Raw genomic sequence first — 21,648 nt, 5'->3', positions numbered from 1 at the left:
GGACATGCTACCAAGTTGGAGTGAATGAAACAGTCGTTGGGAATCCTGAGAAACAGTCTTTGGGCACTGAGAATAAGGAAAGCCAGGAGCAGTTGCAGCCCTCTTGTGACCATGAGGAATGGGAGCCTGTCTGAGATTGACACCATGGTGAGTATCATGCTGATCCTACTGCTTTCTTTCTTCTCTCCATGCTTCATGGGAAGGGGTTGTCGGCCCAAAGGAGATAATGTAGCGGTTGAATCCCTAACAGGGGCAAGAGCCATTGAGACCCCCCAGGGAGGATTATCAGTGATACACAGGAAGCAACTTTCTTTTTTACTGCCATAGGTTAACAGAGAGTATGTGACCCTCTCCACTGGGGCCATCAACATTATATCCTCAAGGGAGGCTGCCATCCGGACAGGTGAGAGAGAGAGAACAATCCAGACCTTTCAGAGCTGTCAGACTAGCTTGTCACTCCAAGTGCCCCTGGACTTCCTCTTTGGGATCCAAGAAACTTCCTCATGGTTTAATCATGCAGAACTGCGTCTCTTACAGCTGGAATCAGACCAAGGGAACTGGGCGAAAAGATCCTGGGTTCTAGAGACAGCCTCAGAAAGCCTGGTCAGACTGCATGTGAAGCTTAGCTGCCCCGGGGCTTCCCAGTTAGAAATTAATATGTTCCTCTGTCTCGGCTGGCTTGGGGCGGGTTACTTCCTTTCACAACCAATAGAATCCTGGCATAGTTTCATAAAGGCAGGCAGATATGAAAAGATTCACTTCCACAATGTCCTCTGGGATAATAGCATTTTATTTCTAGAACTTTTCATGGATTTCAAACTCTAAATTCCAGGAATGTTCATTTCGTTTGACACCAGTGATCATTTGGGGACAAAACTCCACCAAACCAACATTTGACCTGTAGAGCCTTCATTTGAGCCGGTCAGTGTGTTTAAGTTTCAACAAAGCAGTGTGAGGGTGAGTGGAGATATGGCTCAGCTGTGTGAGCATTTCTGCTCTTCCACTAGACCTGGCTTCAGTTCCCAGCCCCCCACCCCCGCCCCATGGCCGGTTACAACCCTCTGAAACTCCAGTTCCAGGGAATCTGATATTCTTTTCTGGCCTCTAGGGGTACTGTATGCATGTGGCACATAGTACACACAGTCAAAACACCCATACACATTAAAAAAAAAAGTTTAAAAAAATTATTGAATTTAATTTTGTGGGGATGCTTAGACCTTGCCAGTAGGATTATATCATGCACATACAGTATGTGTAATCTCTGAAATACGATCATTATAATCTCTCAAGCAATCTATTCTGGGGCTTTGGGAGCCTGAGATGCTGAGTCCTTGGGGACATCTGTCCTTGTTACAATGCTTATGAGTCGGTCCCCCTGGCTTTCGGCTTGCGTTCATTATACTTTTTTGTTAACTTAGCACAAGTGTTTCTAATTTCTGTTAGACTCAAACACGCTTGCTGTGGGCCTGTTCTGGGTCCCTGATTCAGTCCTGTTTGGCAGTATTTTGAGCCTGTTCCTTTGGACTGAGTCCAGCTGTTGGTTCATTATTGGGATGATGTCAATATCATGCACATGGGTTCACCAGCTGCGTCTTGACCTTGGAAATGCTATGATATTTTACAGGGTGTGGTGACATTTATGGGCCTTCTTAGACACCCACAAAGAGGTGAATTTCCATAGATTAAATGTCAAGTTTGCAATGGTCCTGGGTAATTGAATCCTGGAGCACTGTCCACTTCAATTCTCAACTGGGCTGTTGACTTGGAGCTTGGGTCTCATTAGGTGCTGTGAGCACAGGGCTGATGGTTTTGTGCTAGAGGTCAGCCTGGAGCCCAGGAGAAGCAGGTGGGGGAAGATGGCGCAGCAGTGAAAGCAAGACACCCAGAGGGGCAGCTCACGCTCATTTCTTTAAATCAAAGCACATATGTGGCCAGTTGGAGAATAAGTTATTGCAGACAGACAATGTGCTGCCTAGTTTTACATCATCTTGACACAAGCTAGAATCATCTGACAGGAGACCTCAACTGAGAAATGTCTCCATGGACTCCAGTGGAGGCAAGCCTTTAGGACATTTTCTTATGGATTGATGTGGGAGGGCCCAACTCACCGTGGGTGGTACCACCCCTGGGCTGATGGTTCTGGGGGTTATAAGAGGCTGAGCAAGCCACTCATGCTGAGCAAGCAAGTAAACAGCACCCTCCATGGCCTCTGCCTCAGCTCCCCTCCAGGTTCCTGCCCTGTGTGAGTTTCTGCCCTGGCTTCCCTCAGTGGACTGTGACCCAGGATATGTGAGCAAAAGACCCTTTCTGTGGTGATATATTGTGTACCTAATAAAGCTTGCCTGAGGATCAGAGGACAGAGCTAGCCACTAGATTAGACATTGAGGCAGTGGTGGCACACACCTTTAATCCTAGCACTCAGGAGGCAGAGATCCGTCTGGATCTCTGTGAGTTCAAGGCCATCCTGGACTACATGAGACTGACTCAGTCTTGGAGAGAAATAGAGCCAGGCAGTGGTGGCTCTATTTAATCCCAGCACTTGAGATCTCATGCCTTTGGTTTGGAAGCACACACACCTTTAATCCTAGGAAGTAATACAGCAGGGCAGAGAAAGGTATATGAGGTATGAAGAGATGGGAACTAAAGTGTAGTGGGTAGCCATCCTAGCATTGGCCTGGAAGTTTCAACCCCCATTGAGGCTTCGGTAATGGTCATGCCCACAAGGCAGGGCGGAGGAGGAAGCAGAAGACCCAGGATCGACAGGAGGTTCTGGGACCCTGGACGCTGGAGGTAGACCGAGCAGAGTTCTCCAGAGAACACCGCCAGACTGCACCATACCTTTGCCAGACCCTGCAACCTACCCCTTCATTTGTAAGTTACCCCACAAAATAAACCTCCCTTTTAACTACATGGAGTGGCCTTAATAATTTCACCAATTCTAAAGGCTCTTTTTGGCTGAGGCTTTTTGGGTGAGGACTCAGAAACTTTTGGTCTGAGGATTCGTGGAAACAGGATTGGCTGAGGAGTTGGTGAGGCAAGGTTGGCTGTGGCTTGCTTTGGTTCTCTGATCTTTCAGCTTTCACCCCAATATCTAGTACTGGGGTTTTTTTTTGTTTTTTGTTTTTTGTTTTTTTTCAATTATAAGACCATTTAAGGTTTGAACAACATCTTTCCTCTCTAAGCTGCTTTTGGTCATGGTGTTTGACATGGCAATAGAAACCCTAAGGTAGACAGCCCCCACCACTGCAAGGGTTTCCCAGGTGTTAGCTAAAGATACCTAAGCAGAGGCTGGGAAGATGCCAAGCGAACATGAGGATCTGAGTTCAAATCTAGTACCATGTAAATTCTGGGCACTGTGGTGCACATCTATAAACCCAGAGGCAATGGCACTGACAGAGACAAGAGGATTCCTAGAGCCTTCTAGACACCTTGTCTAGCCAAATTTGTGAGCTCTGGGTTTGGTGAGGCACCTTGTCTCAAAAAGTAAAATGAATAGTGATGGTGAAGAAACCTAAATGTCCAGCTCTGCTCTCTACATGCACACACACATGTGCACACAGACAAATACAACACACATACTCTATACAATGAAAACACATGAAGCCATCTAGATGTTGACAGGAGCAACTGGGGCAGAAGAGAGTGTACCTGGTCTCCTTCAGGTACTGGGGACGGAGCTAAGACCTCGAACATGCTAGACAAGTGATTCACCACTGAGCTAGCTCTTTTCACTTTTTATTTTGAGACAAAGTCTCAATTGCCCAGTCTGGCTTTGAACTTGTTACCCTCCTGCTTCAGCCTCCTGAGCAGCTGGGATGACTAAGCCTGATGTAAGGCTCAGCTGTGGCCTGAGTCTCTTTCTCCTCACAAGGACCTAGGTCCATCTTCCTCCTTATGGGTGCAAACTGTATGCAAGCATCAGGTGAGCCCAGTGGTAGCCACCATGAGCCTGACTTTTTCTGAAAGTCTCACCATGTTGTGATCCATTCATCTTGACCATCACCATCTACTGACCCAACTACTGTCTAGTGGGTGCCATCTTCAAGAGTCTGAAGTTATGCTCTGTCTCCTGGTAGCTGGAAGCTGAGACAGATCCAAGAGCCTTCCCCTTTTAAGAGGGGGTTTCATGTAGCTCAAGATGACCTCAAACTCACTACATAGCCAAGGATGACCTTGAAATCCTGTTTCTCCTGCCTCCCAAGTGCTGGGATTGCAGGTGTGAGGCACCACACAATACTAGGGACAGAATCTGGGACTTTGTGCACGCTGGGCAAGTGCCCTGCCAATGGGGCCCTAGCCCTAGGTACAATTCCATCTAGTTTTGCTGGGGTTTTTTGGTTGCCTAACTGCTGCAGGCACACAGACAACAAGAAGGCCACTCCCAGATGCATCTTTTGATTAAGAATTAGAACAGATGCCACCTGTCCGGGGAGGGTCACCATCAACCAAGGTGTGTGCACTGCCTCATGTATGGAAATCCATGGAAACACAACCCTCAATTTGCTGAAGGGGAGATGGGACAAACCAGTCTTTTCTTGCCACTCTACTCCACTTCAGGGACATTTGATCACATGTGCTTCTTCAAGGACAGATGCCTCACCTGAAGAACTGACTGAGATGCCAAAATACTGGGTGTGATAGAGGCAGGTTTGGCCAAATCTCTGATTGTTCAGTCTACCTCAGGCTGAATGTCTGGGTGGTTGGGAACATCTCCCAAGCCAAACGGACCATGTGCCTGCTTCCCTGAGAGACAGCTAGGTCAGGAGACAGAAAACTGAACCAGGAGGGCGGAGGAAGGAAGCTGTGTGCCAGCTGCCTTCCTGTCCCAGTGGCTACACCACAGATGCACAGGATAGCAGCTCAACTTTGGAGTTGTGTTATTGTGGAGGGAACAGATCTGGAGTCAAGGTTGAAGTGGCACGTTCCTTCTGAAGCTGAGGGGGTATTAGCCTTACTAAACACCTCTGGAGGGCTGCTGGCGAGTTCTGAGCATCCTTGGCTTATAGATGTTTTTCAGTTTCTGATTACCTGGCTGTAATGCAGCATGTGTGTGTGTGTGTGTGTGTGTGTGTGTGTGTGTGTGTGTGTGTGTGTGTGTATGCTCTTCTCTTTGGGAGACTCAGAAGCCCAGGATGAGCTCATCTTAGTTTAACTAGCTACATTTGTAGTGACCTTATTTCTAGTTAAGTGTATGTTTGAAGGGGCAGGAGGTTGGGGCTTTGACGAATCTTTGGGAGTGGATCACAGTTCAATCCCAAATGTCTTTTTTCAGGCCTAAAAAGCCATGACATTCCCAGCTGTGGCTCTGACATCATACATAGTGAGTGATGACCATGACCACCATACTCACCATTATCCCAAAGGGCTGTGCTCTCGAGAGATCTCCCTTCCAGGCTGGGGAACTCATGGAATACCATACCTTGGGGCTGGAGGAAGGATGCTGAAAGACAGAGCAATCATCCCCCAGGAGCTGGAATGAGGTTTCTGTCAGGAGGCCTGGCCCTGGTTCCAAGAGGCTATCTTGGGGAGTCAGCACCATGGAAGTCAGGTAGACGCTGGCTCAAATCTCCACCTGGGGGCTCCCAGAGAGAGAAGAGTCCCCACATGGCAGGAGTTTGTCTGCTGGGGGCTCTTCGCCCTGATGGTATGGGGATGTCCCAATACTGAGGGAATTCTGTTCCCTGGTGTTTGGCACCTGTCAGCCATTGGGGAGTGGTAGAGGGGTGAAGGGGTAGAAGCCCATGTTCAGGACTGTGAGAGGGTCCTTGAATTTCTCTAAGACAAGGTACTCTTGGGCTTCAGCAATGGTTCCACCAAATGACACCTCTCCTGCTTGGCCCGTCAGCCAGTCATGGAAGACTCCTTCCTGCCCACGGTTTAGACAGGAGGAAAACACATCTCATTGCGGAGTAGGTGACTGACCACATGTGGCTACTGTGGCTGAGTGCTTGCCTAGCGTGCAGGAGGCCCTGGACTTTAGCCCCAGCACTGCAGAGACCTGCTTTGGTATTTTATGTCTACAATCCCAGCACTTGGGAAGTAGAGGCAGGAAGAGTAGAAGTCCAGGTCATCCTCAGATGTCTATTGGCTCCATGCCAGCTTAGACTACACAAAACCCTATCTTGGGGTCAGCATAGACCAGGAACAGCTCCCACAATGTCCCTAAGCTCTGCCTGTCTGTTTTTGAGGGTGAAGTTCATGATTCCCTGTCACATGATGCTCTTCCTCTCTGGCCACCTGGAAATCACTCTCCCACCTGCTGCTGGAGGTCCAGGTGTAAAGTTGAAGAACTGAGCAGGGGAAGGCAGAAAGGAAGTGTTAGCTGAGGTACCATGCTCACAAGGTCAGAATGGCTGGGGATCTGGGTTGGGAGGCCAGGTCATTGAATGGGTCAGGTGTACTCAGCAAACTCAGGAAGGGACTTCTGGAAATTCACTTGGTGGCTTTGGCCTTGGCCTGTTTTCTACCCTTAAAGCTGTGGTCTTCCTGAAGATACCTTAACAAAGAGCTTCAAGCTATCACATTCCTTCTGAAGAGGAGCTGGTGTCTGGGCACAGAAGACCTAGACCAGCAAGTAATTTCACCATCAAGAGGAGGGGGGGAGAGGCTGTGGAAACTGACACAGGTTTTCATAGGAGGTTCCTGGAGACTAAGCAGTGGGTAGTGTTCAGGCTAGGCAAGCGCTCGATCACAGACCTACCTCTAGCCTTCTTTTTTACTTTCTATGTTTAGAACTGGGTTTCCCAGGCTACCCAGATCACTCTGCTCTCCAGGTAATCTTGGAATCTGGTGTGATATCAGTCGTGCACCACTGTGCCTGAAGCTGGACAATGTGTTAAAGTATTTCCTTTCTTGAGACAAGATCCTATGTAACTCAGGCTAGCTTCAAACGTAATATCCCAAGGATGTCCTGGGACTTATTTCTTCTGTCTCTATCTCCCAAGTGTTGTGATTGGTTCCATACCCATTTTCTGAGGTGTTAGAGCGTCGTGCATGCACATAAGCCATCTACCAACTGAGCTACATCCCCGGGTATAGACAAGTGTGCTTAAGAGTTAAATCACTGTTTTCCAAAACCATAGTTAGAAATTCCCACAGTATCAACAAACATACAAACCAGCAAACAAATAAATAAGCCAGAATATCTATTTACCTTATGTTAGCCAAGAATCTTGGGAGCACCGATGAATGGCAACACCTAGGGCAAACTGTTGTCCTTCAGAACATCCTTAGAGATGTGGGGAGCTGTCCTTGGGGAGGCTCACCAGGAACAGTGCACATCCCACCTGAAGCCATGGTGACATTCAGTGTATGCCTTGCTCTGGCCAGTGTAGCTCTCGGGCGTAAGCCCCTTTGCAGCTGCGGATCTCTGTGTCATGCTCCAAGCACTTGTTCAGGCCTGGCACCCCAGATCGCCATCCAATGAAGCTCTGGGTGGTCTTTGGGATTGGAGGTGATGGAAGGATCTGAATTGAAATGCAAGGGGTTAGTCACGGGGAAGACTCTTTCCTGCCCACAGTGCTGATAGGAGGAAGACATGCATTTCACTGTGGAGCAAATGACCACATGTGCCACAGGGGTGTCCACAAGGTGCCCAGGATGCCACATGAGGCCTAGGATGCAGAAGACAGAAAAACCAATATTAAGTAGTGTGTGTGTGTGTGTGTGTGTGTGTGTGTGTGTGTGTGTGTGTATGCGTGAAGGCTAGAGTTTGGCTTTTGGGTGTTCATTAAGGTTCCTTTCTGTTTCTTTGGTAACACTCTGACCAAAAGCAACCTGGGGAAGAAACAGTTTGTTTGACTTATACTGCCACATCACAGCTCATCAATGAAGGCATTTACCGCAGCATGCTGAGGTAGAAACTGTAGAGAATGTTGCTTGTTGGTTCGTTCCCTAGCTCACCCACAGGGTCATGTTTACAGGGCTTTGTTATAAAGCCCAGGTCCACTTACTGCCTGGGGATGGTGCCACCAACAGTGGGCTTAGACCTCTAATCAATTCACAATCAAGAAACCCCCCATAAATAGGTCCATAGGCTAATCTGATCTAGGCTTTCCTCTCAGATGACTGTAGGCTGCGTCAAGTGGACAAAGCTGACACATATCTTAGGATTTCTATTCTCAAACACCATGATCAAAAACAAGTTGGGAGGAGGGTTAAGGGTTTATTTCATTTTACAGCTTACAGTCCATCATCCAGGGAAGTCAGGGCAGAACAGGGCGGGAACATGGAGGAGCTGAAGCAGAGGCCATGGAGGAGGATGCTTACTGGCTTGCTGTTCATGGCTTGCTCAGCCTGTTTTCTTATAGAACCCAGGTCCACATGTAGCACTATCACCCACAGTGGGCTGGGCCCTCCTACATCAGTCAGTAATTTAGAAAATACATTGCGGACGTGCCCACTTACAAATCGTATAGAGGCATTTTCTTAATTGATAGTCCCCTTCCCCAAATGACCTTAGCATGTGTCAAGATGCTATAAAACTAATCTGACTTACACGTGTCTTCCTCAATGGCTCCCTAGATCATCTCACTGGTTCAGACAGACTGGCTGTTCACTGAGTCCCAGAGATTTGAATGGGAGCAGCCTTGCCACAGAGAAGCCCTCTCATTGGCTCTGGTGACCCTTTGGAGCAGCACCTGTCCACCACATCCCTGATTTTCCAGTTGAAGATCCCTTTCTTGCTTGTACACCCAGCACCCAGTAATGGCTGAGAGTCACCACCCTCTGACAAATGCTGGTTCCTGTCCCCAGTCCTTCAAGCACACTGTCCCACAGAACCCCAGTCCCCAAGGTGTTTCAGTAACCCTGAGATACAGTGACCAGGGAGGAAATGGACACACACATTCTGGGCCACTTGTCTAAGACAATGCAGGAGCTGAACAGTCACATGGGACTCAGGCTCAGATCTCACTGTAACTCTTGAGCCTCACTTGCTTTCCTGCTCCCCTAGTATGTGTGTGTATATGTGTGTGTATTTATATATGCATGTGTGTTTGTGCTTATATATACATGTGTGTTTATATGTGTCTGTGTGTTTATATGTTCATGTTTAGAGAGCCATGTGTGTGTGTTGATATGAGGGTTTGTGTTTGTGTGTGCAGGTGTGTGTGCACGACTCACATGTGCATGCAGGTGTCTTACCAGTGAGGTTCCCAGCCTGGTTCCAGGGCTCTTGTGGCTCCCAGAGTGGCCATGTCCTCACCTCTGGTGGCTGGGTGGACCACAGTTTGCAGTAGGCCTTATTTCTTTCTTAGAAATAGTATAAGAGCAGCCTGACGAACCTTGATGTATTTGTCCATGGGGCTCACTGGCCGGACACGGAAGTGGCTGGGCAGCTCGATCTTGGGCTTTGGGGTACGTGGTTCTTCTTCACCTTCCAGCAGCTGAAACAGAGCCCCAGAGACAGGGACCTCAGGCTGAGCCCCCAGGGTGTGGGTGTTTCATTCACTCCAGAAGGCCACACCTGATGGTACTGGTGGAGCTCCCACCAGAGGTGCTGCTGATCCCAGCACAAGCAGAATGGTCAGAGTAGACTCTGAGCTGCCAAGTTAGTCCCATGTGGCGCTTGCTGAGGCCCTTCTACTAGGAATTAATATCCCCATCATGGGACCAGAGACGACATCCCTGGTCATGAGCTCAAAGTGAAAAAAAAAAAAAAAAAAAAGCCCGTGCTGGTTCCAAGACCAAGCTTTCCAACCAGAAACGAATGCCCTACACCCTGGGAGATTTTAAAGCCATTTAAAACTCCCTGGAAACCCAATTTAATTACACACAAGGAATATTAATATCGAATCACTTTCGAACAGTACATTATTAAGGCCCCTACTTTATGCATTGAATTTCAAACTGTATAACTGTCTAAGAATTTTAAAAACCTCATTACAAATGGCATAATTTCAAAGCTGTGCAGTGGGTGGGCTGTGGGAGGGCTTCCAATGCTGTGAGTTAGAGTATTTTGAACAATGCAGTTCTGGTCACTGTGTTCTGGCAGAGGAAGAGGACCTGCCTGGAGTCTGTTCTGAGGTAGCTATGTCACAAACAGAAGCCCCATGGGCATTGTGACTGTCTACATAGTGGTTTATTTTTATTTTTTTGTAAATGGGACCTACGCCCTCTAGAAGCAGGTTTCGCAGGAATGCCGGGAACTCTCCTGAGCTTACGGCAGCTGTCTCTGTGATCAGCACTGTTTCTCTGCCTATGTCACCATAACTTCCTCTTTTTACAATGCTTGTCCTCTCTCATTCTGTCTAGACCCTTGCAGACATCTGAATGTTTGACCCATACTTTGGGGGACACCTGGAAGGGCAGACACTGTCTCAGTTATTCCTTACAGATCCCCTTGTCTCCAGGCCTGCAGAGGGGTCCACATACCTTTGTCCCACTCCACTTCACAGAAGGGAGGTGGTCAGGTGGCCTCAGGTAAGGCCGAGGCCCACTGGCTCCCTGTCTCTGTGCTGCCTTTGCTAGTCTTGTCCCCAATCATCATGCTTTGAACTCACTGGTCTTTTTATTAAAAATGAGCGTGCAGTGGCAGTCCCATGCACTCTGTGCAAACCACAGAGATGGCTTAGAGGAAGTGCCTGGCACACGTCTTGCACCTTGAGAGTGTTCTACAACCCCTCAAAGGAAGGAACTTCTGGATTCGGGGGAGCAGAAAAAGCTAATTAAATTGTGTATGTGTGTTGCATATGTGAGTGTGCAAGTGTGTGCCTGTGCCTGCACATGCGGATACCAGAAGACATCAGGTGTCCTATTTCATGGCTCTTACCCACAAAGCCATCTCCTCAGACCCCCTCTTTCAATTCTTTCTTGCTGATTATCAGATGGTAGCCATTTATTTCCTGACGTGACTGGGTGCAGCTTGAAGACAGGTGGGAAGGGGGGTCCTGGTAAACTGTTTAATTACCTTCTCCATAGATGTCATTAAATATCCCCACTTCATCGGCCATTCTTCCTGGGCTTTATATTCAGCCTTCAGACGGTATCTCCTGAGAAAAAGAAATACTAAGTGGGAGGCAACACTCTCAGAAAGGCCTTGTGAGAACCTCTAAACGTGTGGAGAACTGCTTGCCTCTGTGTCCTGCACACTGGCTGGTCTGCAGGGGATATGAGTGGGGATGGAGCAAGAGAGAATTCAGTGCCTAGACTGAGCCTCCCTTAACTTATGGGGAGACCCTGGCAGGAGAGGAGGAGGTGGCGGTGGGAAGAGATGGTGCAGGGGGCATGGTATGGGGGTCAGGTGGGCCTGGGGCTGGCTACTAGAGGGGCATGTGAGTACTATCCCTCTTACTCTGGAGGCTCTACCTGTGCTTAGAGGAAAAGTGATGAGCAGCAGAAACACCCATGGGATGACACAGTGAATTTAAAAACACACTTAGCCCTGGGTTCCTGCAAGTATGGACTCAGTAAGTGTGAACTTGACTGCTAGACCTTCCTTAAATGTTGTCCCCAGGTACTCTAGCCCCGCCCACTGTAGCTGGAGTTTTCCTGGTCCTGCCTGGCCCACGGTCAGGACAAATCTCTCTCACCAGCCAGTCTTGCAGTCACTTTGACCCAACCAAGTAAACACACAGAGACTTATATTGCTTACAAACTGTATGGCCACAGCAGGCTTCTTGTTATTTAGTTTTTCTATCTTAAATTAACCCATATCTATTAGTCTATAAGTTGCCATGTGGGTCGTGGCTTACCGGTACATTACTTCTCACTTTTCATGGTGTTGGCTGGCAGCTGCTCTCTGCCTCAGCCTTCCACTTTCCAGAATTCTCCTCTTTCCTTGTCCCGCCTATACTTGCTGCCTGGCTACTGGCCAATCAGTGTTTTATTTATTAACCAATCAGAGCAACACATTTAACATACAGAACATCCCATGGCAACCCACCTCCAATTCAGCCCCATTCTTGTTCATTCCATATTAAACAGTTTCTAGATGTCCACCTGTGGGCTGAGCTGAGGGGCAGCTGGTGAGGCAATGTGTTAGGTTCTGCAAACATGGAGTTCACCTTGATCCTTCAGGTCCCTTCTATTTGGGAACCAGAATCTGCACCCCTCCCCACTCCCTGATCTCTGCAGGTTTTGGGGTCTGGCCAAGCTATATACTCTGGACCCTGAGCTTGGAAGACAAAGTCTCTCTTTTTATTTTTATTTTTCTTTCTTTCTTTCTTTCTTTCTTTCTTTCTTTCTTTTCTTTCTTTCTTTTTTTTTTTTTGTGTGTGTGTTTGGTGTATAGGTGTGTGTCAGAGGTTAACCTTGGGTGTTGTCTTAGTTAGAGTTTCTGTTTCAAGTTGGGAAGGAAAGGGTTTATTTGGCTTACACTTCCATATCATCAAACAAGGTCAGGAAAGAAACTCAAACAGGGCAGGAACCTGGAGGCAGGAGCTGATGCAAGGCCATGGAAGAGTGTTGCTTACTGGCTTGCTTCTCCTGGCTTGCTTAGTCTGCTTTCTTGTAGAACCCAGGACCACCAACCCAGCAATGGCACCACCTGCAGTGGGCACGGCCCTCCCCCAACAATCACTAATCAAGAAAACAGGCCTAGGCGCCTGCCTATAGCCTGATCTTGTGAAGCATTTTCTCAACTGAGGCTCCCTCCTCACAAATGACTCTAGTTTGTGTCAAGTTAACATAAAACTCTCCAGCACAATCATCATTTTAAGGGGCCCTCCACCTTGTCTTGGAGATAGAATTTCTCAGTAGGACCTGGGGCTCAGGCTATACTGGTTGTCCAGAAAGTTCCAGGGACCTTCTTGTCTCTTCATTCTCCACCCTGGAATTATAAGTGTTCACTATACACCTGGCTTTTTACATGGGCTCTGGAGGTCACACTTGGGTCTTCATCCTGTATGCAAACACTTTCCAAGATAAGCCCTCTCCTAAGCCCAGAGTGTGTGCATGTCTGTGTATACTTAGTGTTTGTGTGCATGTGTGTGGAAGTCAGAGGACAGTTCACAGCATTCTAGGGATCTGAACTCAGATCATCGGGCTTTCACTGGGAACACGCCCACCTGCTGAGCCCTCACTGTGTCCCAGAGTCTCTTTCTCATAAAGATGTAACCAACATGAGCCTCAAACATGTCTGAAAATTTCCCGTAGCCACATCAAAAAGGAAGTAAAAATAGACAACTCTCATGAATTTTCATATTTTCTTGGGGTGAATATTTGAAATTTATTAATTTTCCACTTCTAGTTAACCTCATGCTTGAGCATGTCCATTTCCAGTGCTTGGGAGCCATGTTAGATACTGGAAAGCAGAATCTCTGGGCTCAAGAGGGCCAGTTCATAGGGGAGGGGCCTTTTGATCTGGGTTTGAAGGATATGTAGGTTTTCTAATGGAGTGGGGGGAAAAGGATAATGTTTCCTCTTGGAGGTTCGTGGGTGCTAATAAACACATTTAAAACACGGAGATTGTGTGGTTCCTGAGAAATGACACTGTTTTCCACTTGAGAGAACTATACTGTTTCCTACAAAACAAACTTAATGCAACAATTCCAATATGAGTAGGCTCTTTATCAGTTGTCCCCACGGGTGTTTAAGGAGGTGACAGAAGCCAGAGAGATAGTTACTAGGGAGCTTACAAGGTGAGTCAGGGGCCTGTCATCCCAGATGCTCAGGTGGTCGCAGCAGGAGGATGTGCATACCTGCCTGAGCTATGGAGCAGTGAGTTTAGAGCAACCTGAAGTAAGAGAAAGAAAGCGTGGTGGCAGAGTGCTTGGCCATTGTTCTTGAGACCCCAGATGCAAACCCAGTGCAGAAGGAGAGAGGAGAGAGAGAGAGAGAGAGAGAGAGAGAGAGAGAGAGAGAGAGAGAGAGACAGAGACAGAGAGAGAGAGAGGAGGGGGAAGGGAGGAGGGGAGGGTCAAGAGGGACAAATGTTCCTTGCATCTAAGGTCTAAATAAGACTCTTATTATAGCGGTTAAAATGTCAAGTAGTGGAATCCTATTCGGCACTCAGAAACATCCATTACAAATGTCTGACGGACACAAGTCTTTTAGAAAATAGATTTTTTGTTGCTGTTGGAGACAAGGTCTCTCACTATGTAGATCAGGATGGTCTTGAACTCACAGAGATCCGCTGGTCTCTGCATCTATAGTACTGGGATCTTTTAAAATTAAAATTTATTCTCCTTTAAAAGAATCTAGGAAATCCAAGAAAGGCTGGACCTGTGATGTTATCAAATATTAGCATTTTAATTTTGTTTCTTCTTTTTAAATTCCCTATTGAAATTCTTCCAGTCTTATCGGTGGGCAGGAGGGAGGGGCAGCTAGACTGAGGTGTCCTTGTGTGCCTGACATAGCCTCCTCTCCTCCAAGTTCCTGATTATCTTAAGAGCACTCCAGCACTGCCCAGCGGTCGACTGTCTTCTCGGTCTTGGTGGGGAAACTGAAGCCGCTAAGGTGTGAGCCCCGCAGATGAGAAGGGACCAGCCCAGCGGGTCTTACCAGATCTCATCCTGGGCCACAAGGTTCATGCGCTCTGCCGCAGTGGTGCTGAGCGGCTTCTGAGCCGCCATGGCTTGCGGGCCTAGGCAAACCTGTGCCCTCTTGCCCTAGACTCTGAGTCCTTTGTCGCTGGGAGACCGGTTGCCAGGTAACACATGACAATTAGGAGGTGGAGGCACTCCTGCAGGGGAGGAGGGTCCCTGGAGCTTGCTGCTGGCCTCTGCCCTCTGAGTACCCCTCTGCAACCTAACACCAACATCCCCACTCCCCTTTTGATACTGGAATTGTTCCCAGAGCTTGGCACATGCTCCACCACTGACCTACTTTTTTTTTTTCCACCTGTTTAAAACTTGAGACAGGATCTCCTGACCCTGGCAGACCTATGCTTTGAGATGCTCCTGTCTCAGCTCCCTGAGTGTTCGGTGTGACCTAGTTTGTAGCCCTTGTCCCTGGACCTTTTCTTTCTTTCTTTCTTTTCGTTTTCTTTTTTCTTTTTTCTTTTTTCTTTTTTCTTTTTTCTTTTCTTTTCTTTCTTTCTTTTTTTTTTTTTTTTTTTGGTTTTTTGAGACAGGGTTTTTCTGTGTAGCTTTGTGCCTTTCCTGGATCTCGCTCTGTAGACCAGGCTGGCCTTGAATTCACAGAGATCTGCCTGCCTCTGCCTCTGGAGTGCTGGGATTAAAGGCATTCGCCACCACCGCCCTGCTGTCCGTGGCCCTTTTCAAAACTTAAACCTCAAATGTGGAGGTTAGAGCTTCCATGCAGGCGCAGAATGTCTATTAGAGAACAAACCCTCCTGCTCAGACACTGGGCATCATGAGCCAGCACTGCCAGCTACCTCCAGCCATTGCAGATATCACACTTCCCTCCTCTTTGCTCCCTGCAGAGCTTGGCTAGGCCGCAGGATTTTGGATAGGCTGAGTTATCTAGCCAGGCTTCGCACCTTATAAAGTTTGTGGGAGATCTATTCCTGTTGCTATGAGAGTCCTTTTTACTCTTGCATAGTATTCCAGCCCCTGCTCAAGGACAGTAAGTCTGCCAATGGTTTGATGAGGACAGGCCACCTCGATGTCCTTGCTTCTGGGTGGGAAGGTCCTCAGGTGGGTTGGGGTCTTCTCCCTGACCCTTTCTCCCGGGTCATTGTTCCTGTGGCTGAGGAAACCTTTATGGGAGGAGTGAAGTGGGTGACTAGGAAGACAGACCTATTGTACATTTGTGCAACTCTGCTGCTGCTTTGGGAAGCTTCTAGATGTCACTGAAATTAAGAATAAGCAAAGCTGCTGGCCCCTGTGCTTGGCCTGATGTGGAGGACTGCCCACCCTCTCCTGCAGGCATTTGCTAAGGGCTTCTCTGTGTGTGGTGCTATGTGAATGCTGAGGGTGTAGAAGGGAGACACATCACGTGGAGAAGGCAGGTAAGGATACAGGAGATGACACCTGGAGGTCATGAGGACAGTTGTGAATGATGAAGAAGGGCATGGCAGGTATAATGCCAACAGTGAGAGAGAGAGGGAGGGAGCCTTCTAGAACGGTAGTCTCAGGAGCAGGGAGACTCCTCAATCGGCAAAGAGCTTTGCACACAAGCATGAGCACCCGAGTTCAATTCCCAGAACCCATATAAAGGGCTGGGCATGGTAGTACACTCCTGTAATCACAGCGTGGGGGGCGCAGGAAAGTCCATCAATAGCTAAATTGGATATCAATAGGTATCCAATTCGTCTTAAAACACAAGGTGGACACTGCCTGAAGAATGACCTGTGAGGTTGACTTCTGACCTCTACACACACATGCATCCACATAAACGTGAACCTGCATACCCACACCCACTGACAACTACAGCCCTCCCCCATGGAAGGGTGCTCAGGGCAGACTTCTGTGAGAGAAGGACCTTTGGGGGCATCTGCTGAGGGAGGGTCCTGTACATAAGGATCAAAGCATTTTCTGCGGAGGGTAGAGAACAGTGCAAAGGTCTTGTGCACATAGCACCCTAAGTAACATCCAGCACCAGAGATGTGGCAGAGAACTATGGCCACACGGACAGGCTTGGGGGGTTCTTTGTGGGCCCAGCTCCTGACCTCATTTTTCATCACTAAGACCTGCTGTGGGATGTCATTCTGTATGCTGTGGATATGTGTTGCTCTGACTGGTTGATAAATAAAATACTGATTGGCCAGTACCCAGGCAGGAAGTACAGGTGGGGCAAGCAGATGAGGAGAATTCTGGGAAGAGAAAGGGCTGAGTCAGGAGTCTCCAGTCAGACACAGAGGAAGCAAGATGTCAAGACAGAGCTGAGAAAAGGTACCAAGCCATGTGACTAAACATAGATAAGAATTATGGGTTAATTTAAGTGTAAGAGCTAGTCAGTAATAAGCCTGAGCTAATGGCCAAGCAGTTATAATTAATAGAAGCTCTGAGTGATTATTTTATAAGTGTGCCATGGGACTGTGGGGGGTCTGGTGGGACCTGAGAAACCTTCCTACTACAGAGAAACAAATCCCTGACTCAAACAGCTGGAAGTAAGAAAACAGGTTAACTGTTGTCCCCACCACTGTGACAAACACTGAGGAAGGTTGATTTTGATTTACAGGCCATCATGGCAGGGAAGCCAAGGTGTAGAAGTGTGGGGTGGCTGGTCACATGACACCCACAGTCAGGAAGCAGAGAGAGATGAACGCTGGACCGCAGCTCACTTCCCCTCCCATTCAGTCCAGGCCTCCTGCTGTGGGGTGATGCCTGCTTATTTAGGCTTCCCATCTCAGACTGTCTCCAGCAGCTGAAGCCCACAAAGATGGATACCCTTCAATGCTGACTAGGGAAGGAACTTCTTAATTGTCCAGGGCAGAATCACCCTGGGGACTTGCAGGAAGGTCAGGAACATCTCTCAACCCCCACCAGTGAGCCACTCTTCCCAGGACTCCGGTCCTAACTCTGCCTTGGTTAGGGTCAATGTTAGGAGCCCCTGAAAGGAGAGTCACAACCGAGGAATCACCTAGAAGAAGTTCTTGACCTGTGGGGGGTTGAATGATCCTTTCATAGGGTCACCTAAGACCATCGGAAAACACATGTATTTACAATACGATTCATAACAGTCACAAAATTACAGTTACAAGGTAGCAACAAAAATAATTTTATGGCTGGGGGTCACCACAACACCAGGAACTGTATTAAAGGTTCTCAGCATTGAGAACCACTGCTCTGGATCAAATTATCCCATGGATGTGTCTGTAGGGGGTTGTCATAATTGTTAATTGATGTGGAAGGGCCTAGCCCACTGTGGGCGGCACCATTCCCTAGACAGATAGTCCTGGACTGTAGAGAGCTAGCTAAACATAAGCCTGAGCAAGCCAGCTATCATGCCCTACCTTGCTCCCTCCACTGTGAAAGTGAGCTCCTTGGTATGAGCTAATGCTGTGTGCCTTGAGTTCTTCCCCTGACTTCCCTCCATCGTGAACTGGACCTGGAAGTTTCAGTCAGAGTATTTGTCACAATGACATTAAGAAACCTAGGAACCTCCCACCAGCAGGGCAGCAAGACTGAACAAGCCAAACAGTGTACACACAATGTCCCTGGGCAAACTGTCTTCTGGAGTACCTGTTACCTGTGCTTTATGGCGCCTAAGAAATCTTCAGTTTGAAAGTTTCTGAAATTCCTCTTTTGAATGCGTGCCTGGTGGGTGGATGCACATTCCAACATACTGTTCCATTGTGCCTGTGAGATGATGTCTCTTTTTCCTGGTTCTCAACACACACACACACACACACACACACACACACACACACACACACACACACACACACACACCACTGGCCCCCGCCTGGTTCTAAAGCTTGAATTCCTTTCCCTCTGATATTTGAAACAAAATATTTCCAAGCCTCTGGCAATTTCCTCATCTAACAAGGTTTGTTTGTTTGTTTGTTTTTGCAAACTTGTTCTAAGCAGATTTCAAACAGGGAGAGAGACAGGAGAGGGGCTACTACTCTTGCTGGCTACATGTGGGAAATATTTACAGCTTTAAAGTTCACCATGTTCCCATGTATGAATATTTTTGGCCTTTTCTCAGTTCTCTGGGACAGTTCATTTTTTTTTAAATATATATTTCTTTCTCATTTTGCTTTATACAAGTTGCTCCATTCTGAGAATGAGAGCCAACTGCTTCTTTTTTTAGTTTTTAAGCTTAAACACTTCTTTTTTATTGGGTGGCTTTTTTTCTTTATTTCTTTAACCACAGAGTGCTTTGTTGAGGAGCAGGCTCTGCCTACAGTGTGCCCTGACTGCCAGCATGACTTTCCCACAACCTGGGTGGTTACTTCTGGCACAACAAAAGGCCTGTGGGCTTGTGCTGAAAGTGCCATTTGCTGGCTACAGAGAGAACTACAGCTCAGGAACCAGGAACTCGTCATGGCTGTGTTCATACCATCTCCCCACACCTATAGCAGCAGTTCACAGGGTTCCAGGGCCTTACAGAGGAAGGATGGCAACCTGCTCCCATGGTTCCCTAGAAAATCCCTCCTAAGTCCTTCCCAATTGGCCTCAGTCTCAGTCTCTGCACCCTTAACCCCACCCATCCACCACCCAGGAGATTTAGGGAAAGCAGCCACTTCTTCCCCTTCTGTCCCTGCCCCCCCAAACTGCTTTCTTCAGTTCCCCAGATGTGGGAAAAGTTGGAGTCCCTGGAAGAGTACAGGGAGCTGAGCCAGAGAGAGACCAGCTTGGACTCTAAACTGTGAATGAATGGTAGCCTTGGCCGTCTAAGGCAATAAATGCCGGCTGCCTCTGCTTCCTAGGAGACAGCCACTCCATCAGCCAGTGTCCCCACCCTGGATGAAGGGCCCAGTCCCCAGCACTTGGCTGGTGTGTTCGTTGCTTTTCTCGTTGATTTGACAGAAGCAACGCAAGTAAGACAGGCTGTTTTGGCTCATTGGTGGCACAGCGTGTCATGGTGACAAGGTTGTGGTGGCATGGATGGGAGGCAGCTGATCGTCCTGTGTCCATAGTCAGGAAGCAGAGAGGGGTGAATACTGGTGCTTGGCTCTTTGTCTCCTTCTCCTCTCTTTATATATTTATTATTTGTGCTGAGTGTGCGTGTGTTTGTGTGCATGTGTGTATGCAAGTGTTTGTGTATGTATGTTTGTGTCCATGTGTGTTTGTGTGTGTGTGTGTGTGGGGGTGTTGTAGATGTGAATGTAGATGTGTATGGGCATGCAGAAGACAGAAGGCAGTTTACAGGAGTTGAGTCTCTTCCTTTTATTATGTGAGTCCTGGGGATCAGACTCAGGTTGCTAGGCATGGCGGCCAAGTTGCTCTTCCAGCTGAGCCTTCTCATTTGGCACTCCAGTTTCCTCTTGTTCATCCCAGAAGCCCAGCCCATGGGACAGTGCCATCCACATCCATCTGGGTCTTTCTACCTCAGTTAACCCATCCAAGAATGCCTTCACAGACAAGCCCTGTGATTCGTCCCCTAGATTAGTCTAGATTTTTGTCTAGCTTATGATATCAGCCACCATGGAGGGGCATGTAATGATGACTCTTCATCATCCCAGGACTAGTCTCAGGGTGAGCTGTGCAGTCCAGGGAAAGGTGCTGTCCACAGAGGATGTGACATGTCTGAAGGGAAACAGGATCACGTTTTTCACGCCTTTCTCAACAAACGTTACCGAGTCTCATATGTGCAGGGCCTCTGGCACCTCACAGTGCCCAGAATGACCCTGTTCCAGCCTGCTAGAAACTTCCAGCCCAGGAACACAGTACAGTCAGAGTTTTATATGGGATTAATGTTACGCAAACTCAAGTGTCAATATGAGTGTTTGGAAGTTCTCTTACTGGTTGTTCAGGGAGGCTATTCCCAAAAACAACAAAAAGGAATATCAGTAGATCTAGGCTCAGCAGGCCTTGCAAGTTGGATAGTTTGTTTATTCATTTTTCATTGCTATAACAAACTCCTGAAGCTGTTAAGAAAAATAGATCATTTGGCTAATAGTTCTGGAACTTCCAGAGCATAGCACTGGCTTCCGCTCAGCCCCAGGGAGGTCATCATTAAAGATGACATCACAGTAGCGGGCGTGTAACAGAAGTCATGATGCAACTGGATGGCAGAGAGAAGAGTCCATCTTACTTTCATAGTCACTGTCTTAAGGGAGAATTGACCTGTGCTCCATAAGAACTACACTAGTCCCCTCCAAGGGGGACACCCATCAATGGCCCAGCCACCTTCTCTCAGGCCCCGAATTAGTTAGTTTTCCTGTGCTGTGACAAAAGCAGCTTGAGGAGGAAGGGTTTCCTCAGGTTTACAGATTACGAAACTATTTCATCCTGGTGGGTGTCTTAGTCACTGTTCTATTACTGTTGAGAGGCACTATGACCACAGTTGCTCTTAAAAAGCAAAACATTTAACTGGAGACTCGTTTACAGTTTCAGAGGGTTAGTCCATTATCTTCATGGTGGAAAGCATGGCAGCATGCATGGTGCTGGAGCAGTAGCTGAGAGATTTACATCCTGATCCACATGGAGCTGGCAGAGAGACAGAGGCGGGGGTGGGGCAGGACTGGGCCTGGCATAAGCTTTTGAAACATCAACATCAACCCAAGTGCCTCAGGAAGGCCACTTTCCCAACCCTTCCCTAAACTGCCTACCAACTAGGGACTAAACATTCATTGTCTAAGCCTATAAGGGCCAATCTCCTTCAAATCACCATAGTGAGCAACATTGGCTGCAGGAGGGGAAGACGTGGCAGGATCAGGAAGCTGGCCGGTCACATGGAATCCTTGGGAAGTAAAGGAGAGAGACTGGGCTTTGGATCCTCAAATTCCCCAGTGACATTCCTTTCCAGTAAGGCTCTGCCTCCTAAAGGTTCCAGAACCTTCCCAAACAGTATCACCAGCCGGGGATCAAATTTCAACACATGAGCCTTGGCGAGTTCTAGCTGATCTGTGCTTTGTATGAGTGCTGGGGTGGGTTTTCCACAGACACATCTGCCCCTGAGTTAGCTGTGATTTGTAATTAGTCCACACCATGCTGTTCTGAGCGTTCCCAATCCTATCATGTTCCTAGAAGTCACCCCTCACTCATATTCCTGTAAGTAGCCACAGCACACTCACTGCTTTGCCAAGTTAGACTTTGGTGGAGTATTCTTTTGGTCTGTCCTTGGTGTCCTATCTGGAGTGAAGACACACTTGTTCATGCTGCCCCAGGAAAAGACACACTGTTGATGCTT

At 47.9% G+C, this 21,648-nt stretch overlaps 1 protein-coding gene across 1 annotated transcript; it reads right to left on the bottom strand.

The window, feature by feature from the left end:
- Positions 1-7,304: 7,304 nt before the first annotated feature.
- On the bottom strand, positions 7,305-14,513 carry C4H20orf85 (chromosome 4 C20orf85 homolog). The gene is made up of 4 exons (XM_036184335.1): positions 14,443-14,513; positions 10,910-10,991; positions 9,285-9,386; positions 7,305-7,466 (listed from the first exon to the last, which is right to left on the bottom strand). The coding sequence occupies exons 1-4, from the start codon at positions 14,511-14,513 to the stop codon at positions 7,305-7,307; spliced, it is 417 nt and encodes a 138-aa protein (XP_036040228.1).
- Positions 14,514-21,648: the final 7,135 nt, after the last annotated feature.

The sequence above is a fragment of the Onychomys torridus genome, chromosome 4 (assembly GCF_903995425.1).
Source record: "Onychomys torridus chromosome 4, mOncTor1.1, whole genome shotgun sequence".
Lineage (NCBI taxonomy): Eukaryota > Metazoa > Chordata > Mammalia > Rodentia > Cricetidae > Onychomys > Onychomys torridus.
The sequence above is the reverse complement of the archived record's forward strand: the minus strand, read 5'-3'. Positions and strand labels throughout refer to the sequence as shown.

Coding starts and splice junctions, on each gene's coding strand:
- C4H20orf85 (XM_036184335.1), bottom strand. CDS start 14,513: ATGGCGGCTCAGAAGCCGCTCAGCACCACTGCGGCAGAGCGCATGAAC. Junction 9,387..10,909: donor TAATGACATCTATGGAGAAG/GTAATTAAACAG, acceptor GCTCTGTTTCAG/CTGCTGGAAGGTGAAGAAGA. Junction 7,467..9,284: donor CCATGGACAAATACATCAAG/GTTCGTCAGGCT, acceptor ATTTCAATTCAG/ATCCTTCCATCACCTCCAAT.